Source organism: Propithecus coquereli, unplaced genomic scaffold (assembly GCF_000956105.1).
Source record: "Propithecus coquereli isolate 6110/MARCELLA unplaced genomic scaffold, Pcoq_1.0 Scaffold61, whole genome shotgun sequence".
NCBI classification, from domain to species: Eukaryota; Metazoa; Chordata; class Mammalia; order Primates; family Indriidae; genus Propithecus; species Propithecus coquereli.
Window position 1 is genome coordinate 8,020,341 of NW_012152063.1, and position 9,408 is coordinate 8,029,748.

At 42.6% G+C, this 9,408-nt stretch overlaps 1 protein-coding gene across 2 annotated transcripts in view; it reads left to right on the forward strand.

Annotated features, from left to right (window-relative positions):
- The first annotated feature begins 5,621 nt into the window (after positions 1-5,621).
- KLHL7 (kelch-like family member 7) overlaps positions 5,622-9,408 on the forward strand; it is a 55,649-nt gene continuing 51,862 nt past the window's right edge. For both annotated transcript variants that reach the window (XM_012659437.1, XM_012659438.1), the window contains exon 1: positions 5,622-6,007. In XM_012659437.1, the coding sequence (XP_012514891.1) occupies positions 5,888-6,007 (120 nt within the window). In that variant the 5' untranslated portion in view covers positions 5,622-5,887. The remainder of the gene's footprint in view (positions 6,008-9,408) is intronic.

Sequence of the window (9,408 nt, forward strand, 5' to 3'; positions counted from 1 at the left end):
TTTCTAGGTATATCTATGAGGGTGTTTCCAGAAGGGATAAGCATTTGAATCAATAGGCTGAGTAAAGAAGATCTACCTTCACCAATGTGGATCCAATCCATTGAAGGCCCAGATAGAACAAAAATGCAGAAGAAGGGTGATTTTTCTCTCTTCTGTGGCTGGGACATTCACCTTCTCCTACCCTCAGACATTACAACTCCAGATTCTCAGGCCTTTGGGCTCTGGGACTCATACCAGAAGCTCCCCAGTTTCTCAGGCCTTCAATCTTAGACTAAGAGTTAAACCATCAGTTCTCCTGGTTCTTAGGCCTCTGGACTCAGACTTAAGTATACCGCCAGCTTCCCTGGTTCTTCAGCTTGCAGATAACATATCGTGGGATTTCTCAACTTCCATAATTGTGTCAGCCAATTCCCATAATAAATATTTGTATATATGTGTGTATGTATCTATCTGTATTACTGGTTCTATTTTTCTGGAGAATTCTGAATAATACACCCAGTTTTTCCTTTTAAGTGTTTAGGTCAGCCTTTTGCTAGCCCCAACTGGTAACACTGCTTTAGGCAGCTATAATATTAAACAATTGCCACTTATTGTTTTTGTCTAATGCCCTGCTGGCAGGGCTGTTTGCACAAAGCAAGCTCTGAGTCAGGCCCAATAAATACAAGCCCCGAGAATGGAGCTTTTCCAAACATGTCAAATACTGAAAATTCCCTGAGAATGGGGTTATGGGAAAGCTCTTAACCTGTTCTTCCTCCTCCAGTGGCTGCTAGGCTAGTGGTTTTCACGGTTACCATAGTTGTGAGGCTGTTGGCTTTTAAGGCTACCACAAATCTGGGGAGCAGAAGGGATTCAAGAAAGTTAAAACACCATGAGTTTCATTGCCTTTACTGAGATTCAGCTGTTTTTCTTAAATAAATACTCCTTGGATTGTTACAAGCTCTTAGTTAATTTTAACATTCTGAAAAAGTCAATTTTGACAACTTTCCAGTATTCTTGTTGCTCTTATGAAAAATTAGATTTTCTCAGGTCCTTCCTCTGCCATTCTGGAAGTTGAGACCACATTTATAATTCATATATTGTATTATAAAACATAGTCATGACAAATATATTCCTTCGACTTTTGACTAGAGGTTAATGAGTGCCAAATGTTCTGCCTACAATTTTACATATCTGATGATTGAAGGAATTCGTGACAGACCAGCATCTGGCTTGGCTGACCAAATTTACTTAAACCTTGTTTCTCCTCCACCACTTACATACTTCCAGTTCTGGGCACTGTCAAACATTGTGAGAAGTTCTCTGGTCCTGCATTTTTGCATTGCAAGACAAGGTTGGCACAGAGGGCATAGGGATGATTCCTGGAAGCCATTTATACATCAGAAGGGCTGAAGATAACTTAAATATATGAAAGTAACTGTGATCTATAAAATTATATACCACTAGGTAACAACAAAATATATACCCAACTAAATTTGTGCTTAGTTTCCAAAAGTATTCGTGGCCACGTTAATACACTTGATAGTAAAAGAAGTAAGATAGAGAAAAAAATCACAGTAGAATGAGACAATGGACTGAACCTATTGTGGTTAAAATATCTTATTTTTATAAATTTTAAAAACCCAAATGACCATGTGATCATATTGCTAGGCCCCCAGCCTTGAAGGCTGCCTGTTCAAGTTAGAGATCCTGAATTTTAAGGTCAGATAACCTCACTGTAAACTCTACAACCACCAACACCTCTGCCCCTATTAATACTACCTGGTCTTTTGTTTGACTACTCTCTGGGTTTCTGGTTTATTTATTTATTTACTCACACATGCTACAGCCTCTGCAGACTGCCTTTCTCTGCTTATCTACACACATGGTTCAAAGATGCTGGCTGAGCCTCTTCTACATACTCCCAATAGAACTGCTACACACCTGCCCACCAACATCTGTCTGTTCAGTGTCCCAAGAGAATCTGCTGTTCTTTACCGCAGCTTATTAATTGGCTTTCTTTGGTTCAGGTGTTCAACCTTGATCCATTATGCCGACCAGGAAGAGGTAAAGTCCCAAAGAACAAGTACAGCTGGTACAGAGATCTATCCTACAAGTGGATAGAAGATTTCCATTTTCATGGAAAATGGGGATGGGCTAAGTTGACACTTCAAAAGGTACTAGATTGCAGCAAAGTTGAATAGGTTCAAGCAATCAGTGCAGCAAATCTTCTCTAAATACTTAACGTGAAAATATATTTTGGGACTTTCTCCAAGGAAATATTTTACATATTTCCCAATGTTGTTACAAAGGTCCTCTACCACTTGCATGAGTCCAGTGAGATAGAACACTTGTACTAGTTGGGAAAAGCAGATTTATTACTCACAGATAGGCAGCAAGAATAAACAGAAGCCTAAGATACATGGTTAGCCAGTCCTCCAAAGCCCAGGAAAGCTACTGAGGATGGATGAAGTCTTATCTGTGTGTGACCAATGTCCCACTGCAACTGAGAGACTCTAAAATCACTCTGCTCTGGGCTTTTTTTTACCCCAGATACCAGTAGGGTCACTGAGAATAAGCATTGCAGTACATCTTTTTCTTGGAGGACCAAGGACACGACCCAGACTGTTCCTGACATTACCTCCCTATCTCAGGATGTTGCCTTCTACAATTATTCTGAGAACTACAAGAGGGAAGGGAGAGAGTTGGGTTGGCCAAGACCATCCAAGGACCTGTCAAGTATATTCCTAGGGAATCGATTTGGGGACAGGGGCAGATCATAAGACTAGGATTCTGAGGAACACATTTTGGGAAATGCTGGATTATTTAATAAAACAGGCATAACTCATTTGACTGTGCTTTGCTTTATTGTGCTTCACAGATACTGTGTTTTGTTTTTACAAACTGATGGTTCGTGGCAATTCTGTATTGATCAAGTCTACTGGCACCATTTTTCCAACATGTGCTCACTTCATGTCTGTGTCATATTTTAGTAATTCTTATAATTTATATTTCAGACTTTTTCATTATTATTATTATAATACCCGTCTTGGTGATGTGTGATCAGTGATCTTTGATGTTAGTATTTGTAATTATTTTGGGTTGCCATGAACTGTGCTCATAAAAGCAAATTTAATCAATAAAAGTGTGTATTTTGACTGCTCCACCTATCAGCCATTCCCCTCTCTCCCTTTCCTGGGGTCTCCCTATTCCATGAGACACAACAATATTGAAATTAGGCCATGTAATAACCCTACAATGAGCCTCTAAGTGCTCAAGTGAAAGGAAGAGTTGCTCATGTCTCACTTTAAATCGAAAGTTAGAAATGATGAAGCTTAGTGAGGAAGGCATGTGGAAAGCTGACGTAAGCCATCCTAGACTTCTCACACCAGTTAGCCAAGTTGTGAGTGCAAACAAAAAGTTCTTGAAGGAAATTAAAAGTGCTACTCCAGTGAACACATGAATGATAAGAAAGCAAAACAGCCTTATTGCTGATATGGACAAAATTTTAGTAGTCTGAACAGAAGATCAAACCAGTCACAATATTCTCTTAAGTAAAAGCCTAATCCCAGGCCGGGCGCGGTGGCTCACACCTGTAATCCTAGCACTCTGGGAGGCCGAGGCGGGAGGATTGTTTGAGCTCAGGAGTTCGAAACCAGCCTGAGCAAGAGTGAGACCCCCGTCTCTACTAAAAATAGAAAGAAATTAATCAGACAACTAAAAATATATAGAAAAAAAAATTAGCCGGGCATGGTGGCACATGCCTGTAGTCCCAGCTACTCGGGAGGCTGAGGCAGAAGGATTGCTTGAGCCCAGGAGTGTGAGGTTGCTGTGAGCTAGGCTGACACCATGGCACTCACTCTAGCCCGGGCAAAAGAGTGAGACTCTGCCTCAAAAAAAAAAAAAAAAAAAGCCTAATCCCAGAGCAAGGTCCTAACTCTTCAATCCTATAAAGGCTGAGAGAGGTGAGGAAGCTGCAAAAGAAAAGTTCGATGTTAGCAGAGGTTGGTTCACAGCTTAATGGCACTATCCTCCCCGACAGGTGCAAGATTTGTGACTTCCCCCACTACTTCTATAGATAACACTGCCGTCCTAAATCCCTAAGACCTATGATTCTATAGATAACATTAGTGTTGTAAATCTTAAGACTGGTCTTTGAGACTCTGCATTCCGGAGACCTACTGACGCCAGCCAGACCATGGATAGGCTTGGGAACAGATTCAACAGCCCTGAAACCCCCTACCCAGAAAACCTCCCAACTGAGAAGATAATTTCTGCATCTCAACCCTATGAGCTCATTCCCCGCCAATCAGCAGACTCAATTCCCTAGCCCTTTGCCTGCCAAACTATCTTTAAAAACCCTTTCTCCCAAATTCTTGGGGAGTTGGATTTGAGAAATTCCTCCCATCTCCTCGCATGGCGCCTATGATATTAAACTCTTTCTCTGTTGTAACTCCTGCTGTCTCAGTGTATTGGCTTCCTCTAGAGCTGCAGGCATTGAATCTGGTGGGGCTGTAACAATCTCAGTTTTAAACATACACTTAGCCAGCCTAGTAGGCAGGCATTGCACACCGAGGAGACACCAATGGGCTGTGTGTTCCTGCTTTATGAAACTCAAGAAAATAAATCTTGTGCTCCGTGTAACAACACCTTAACTTGCAATACATAATAGTCATTCATCATTTAATATTAATACATATTTATTGAGCGCCTACAATACACCAGAATCTGGTACTGCAGGGAAGAAAAACACCAGACCTGTTCCTATGAAGCTTACACTAATAGGAGACACTTTAGTGTGTTTCACTGCCCAATTATCCAAAAAAGATAATCACACAATTACACCTGGAAAATCTGTCTTGGGCATACGGGAGGGCAGGTGAAAAACAGGAATTGATAGTAGGAGAATGTACTTTGCTTTGTGTGAGACGAATTGTTTGAGATTAGCGAAAAATGTGCTCTCTCTGATTCTAACTGATGCTATTTGCTTCTGTGACCGTGCTTGCTTTTAGTTGTTTATTAAACATAGTTAATCAGAATGAAAAACAGGAATAAGAGCAGGAGTGACTCCATGACAGGCTGAACTTCCTGCAGTAGGCCTAAGTTTCGGTTTCCCGGAAAGGACGCTGACCACAACTGGCGCCAGAGCGAAAATCCCGAGGCCACTTTTAAAGGAACCAATCAGGAGCCAACAAGATCAGCCACTTTTAAAGGAACCAATGAACTAAGGAGGGGAGGGGGGAAGGTGTGCCCAGCGTGTCATGTGAAACCTGTGTGTCGTGTGTAAAACAAAAAAAGGTATAAAAGCTTAACTTTTACCCCAGGGCGGGGTCCTGTCCCTGTTCATAGGAGAGGCCACTGCGTTGGTGCTCTGGGACTTGGACCCTAGCTCGAGCTAGCCAATAAACTCCTTTGCCATTTGCAGCCTCCGTGACTCTGCCTCTCTGTTCCTGGGACCGAGGGGAACCGGCTCTAACACACGAATAACCTCGGACCAGCTCCGAGGTTAAATTCACTCCGCACGGGCTGCAACCAACGCACCTGGGGTACCGGCGCAGCACCTCTGGTTGCTCCGAGCGGCGCGCGGCTGTGACGCGCGAGGCCCCGCCCCCCCGGCTCCCTTCATAGAGCCCCCACCTCCCACACCCCCGCTCCCTTGAGCGAAGTGCGCAGGCTCCGCAGCGGGGCTCGGATTCCGCCCAGGACTCAGCCAAGCTGCCTACGTTGCCTGCCTTAGAGGTTCCTGAGGGGCCGCCAGGCCGTGTCCTTCCGCAGTGGCCGAGACGCCGCCGCCCACTCTGAAGCTGTGCGCTGCAGTCGCGGTCCCGACCGCCGAGTTTGTTCAGAATTCAGAGAGTGAGACCCCTCGCCCGGCCCGGCAAGCCCGGGGCGTGAACCGAGCTGAGGGAGGATGGCAGCCTCCGGGGTGGAGAAGAGCAGCAAGAAGAAGACAGAGAAGAAACTTGCTGCTCGAGAAGAAGCTAAATTGTTGGCGGGTTTCATGGGCGTCATGAATAACATGCGGAAACAGGTACCGCCTGTCTGGGGGTGACCGACAACAGTGGGGAGGTGGTCTGCGACTCGGGCCCCTGGCTCGGGGCCGAACCCCGCGCCCCGTGGTTCGCGACCCTCTTCCTCTGTCCTCCCCCCGCCCCCCTTCCATTTTCGCACGCAGGCGAGTCTGCTGTTAGTAGAGGGTCGTGTTAAATAGTTCTCGAGCGAAAGTGCCGCCTCGTGTGCCGATGGTGTGGCTCCCAAGTGAGACTCCTGGGGGACTCCTTGGGCTGGCACTTGGCGTCGGGTATTGGTTGTGTAACAGCTCTGCCCTAGTTATCTCTTTGTGAGGCGAGGATCCTTCCATTGGCGAGCAGTTTTAAGCTGTCGTGAGATCTCGTGTGAAGAAGCCCATTGGCGCAGCCCAAACCCAAGCTCCCAAAGGGAGAAGGGTTGCTGCCCTGAAATCAGCTACTCTTCAATAAGGATCCCCGCCCCCTCCTGTGGTACCCGGGTGGAGCTAGTTGAAGACAAATCCTCCTTTAAGTGTTAATTTAGAGCAGAAACAGACGTCGATAAATACCGTGTCATCTTCTAAGGGCACTGAGCTCTTTGTTCTTTGATGTGTGGTGCATTCATGAAAGTCTGCAGCACGTCGGCGAAAGGTGGGTTATGAAAAGAACATTTTAACGTTGGAGAAGATACACTAGAGAGCTTTATTTTTTAAAATTCTGTAATATCTACTGTACCGATAAGCATAGAAAAGTCATTCGATTGCTTTTTTGTTTCCGTAAGCTTTATTTATAGAAAATACACCAAAGAGATTTGCGGACATGTTTGGGTTTTGTTGACTTTGATACTGTTTTTCAAGAGGACAGAGCAGGATATGAGTAAATGCAAAACTTTGTCTAGTGGTTCTGCTGGGAACATGGACAACAGTAGAGGAATTAAAAAATTTTTTTTCTAATATATTAACTTGGGGTTTCTTTAAGCAAACGTCGACTGCGGGGATCTCGTCTTTGTTCACCAGCTCCTGGCACAGTGCATGAATGCAATAGATAGCTATGGGAATGCCTTAATCTTTCTTGGCCTTTGTGCATAAGTAGCTGTGAATGCCTGAATTCATTATTTTATATAACTTACTTTTATGTCTCTATTTTTCACGTTCATGTTCCTTTCATGAAAACCTTTTTGTGCTTGCAATGCCACTGACTTCAAATTGTTGATGCGTTTAACTATTGTCCGCCTGTAATGGTAGCTGAACACAGTTCACCAATACTCAAAACTTGTTGTGGAATCATTAAGTACTCTCCACTCCCTCAGATATATGTGTATTCATTCTTAGACTATAGCACCATTTAAAGCATTGCCTCAGTCTCTAAATAGGGTGCAGCTGGGTTCCAGCATCAAATGTTTACTTGGGGGGATTGTCTGAGACTATAGGTTTAGCTCTTCAGGTTTAAAAATTGGCTCACATTTCTTAAACTTAGCTTTGGACTATATTGATATCTGTTTATTTACTGTTAAAATAGAAATGTAGTTACTAAAAAATCAGGGTTCTGTTACCAAGTAGGAAGGGGAAAATGGATACTTAACAAGAAGGGATCTCTTCCACCATGGTTAACCTTAATCTGCCCCATTCTTTTTGTCAGTGGTTTTGCATGTGATTCAAACAATTCTAATAGCACTTTTATCAACTTCATGGAATCCTGCATCTTTTGCAAGATGTGCAGTTTTTCACTTTGCAGTTGATTTACATTATGTTTATATTGTATTTTCTGTTTAACATCATAACACCAAAAAGACTTGAGAGAGAACGACAAGGTCAGTTGATGAGGAATTGGCAGAAATAGTAGCTGATCTGAGCCAGAGAAGGAATGTTTGAATGGGGACCAATTTTGTAAGTGCTCTTGTTCTTTAGGAAATATTTTTGTGTCGTGACTATTTTCGCTTCCCCTTATAGACCTCATTGCTTTGGGGATCAGGATAATGGATGAAAAGGACCCCTTCTGGGTACATCCAGAAACATTTCTCCAAGAATTTAAAAATGCTGAGATTAGCATACCTCAATTCCAATTGCTGCTCTACCATTAATTTATTTTGTGGTCTCAGATAACATAATTTAGATCATTCCATCTCTCTGTAGCATAGTGGCCAATTCTATACATAGAGGCAAAAGGGAGTTCTGCAGATCCAGCAGCCTCAGCTTCTTGTAGAGCCTTTTCTATGTTCTTCTTGTCATTTCTAGCCTTTTGTTTTTAAGTAAACTTTCCAGTGAAATATAGGATACACATAAAAAGGCACAAATCATAAACATGCAGCTCAGTGAATCATTACAAAGTGAACATCCCACAAGAAGAAGAAGAGACCATGACTAGTACGTGAGAGGGTTCCCCCTTATACTCTTCTCAGGCACTAACCCCCCAATGGTAACCACTCTTCTATCACACCATAGATTCATTTTTACTGCTTTTGAGCTTACATAAATGGAATCATATAGTATAAACTCATGTTTTGATTTCTTAAAGCCAACATTATGTTTGTGAGATTCATCTGTTTTGTGTGTAGCACTAGTTCTTCCTTGTGGTATATATGTATATGTGTGTGTGTGTGTGTGTATATATATAGTGTTCCATATGCAAATACCGCAGTTTATCTGTTCTATCATTATGGACATTTGGGATATTTTCAGTTTGGGACTATTAAGGATAGTACTACTTTGAATACTTTTGTATGTTTTATATGTTTTTTGGTGTGCAACACCAAAAAATGTATGAATTTCTGTTGGGAAATACCAAGGAAGTGAGTTTTTGAGTCATAGGATATACTACATTCAGCTTTAATAGATACTGTCATACAGTTTTCCAAAGTGATTATGCCAAGTTACACTTCTGTCAGCTTTGTATGAGAGAGGCTTTTGCTCTACATCCTTGCCATCACTTGATACTGTCAGTCTTTATAAGTTCAGCCATTCTAATGAGTGTATAGTGGTATCTTGTTTAATTAGGTTGAGTACCTTTCATTTATTTTCCTATCTTTTTGTTTAGATTAATTTTATTACCTGATAATACTAGAGAGAGACTCTACAAGGCAGGGCTGGGTCATAAATCACTATTGCCCAGATGCACTTCCTGTTGCTATTAAAGAATTTCAGGAGCCCATTTGAGGGATATATTTTGAGACCTTCCTGATGAGTGCCATTATAGTTTGCAGTTTCCACATGTTAAATAAATTAAAGCATAATTGGAACTTAAAAGCTTATGTTAAAGTCCTTATTGAGAGTTACATGAAAGAATCACAAAGGTGATTTGAAGATTAGATACTGGGCAGTCAGCTGGGCTTACCTACTATCTAAAATGACCTGGCCTCTGGCCGGGTGCAGTTGCTCACGCCTGTAATCCTAGCACTCTGGGAGGCTGAGGCGGGAGGATCGCTTTT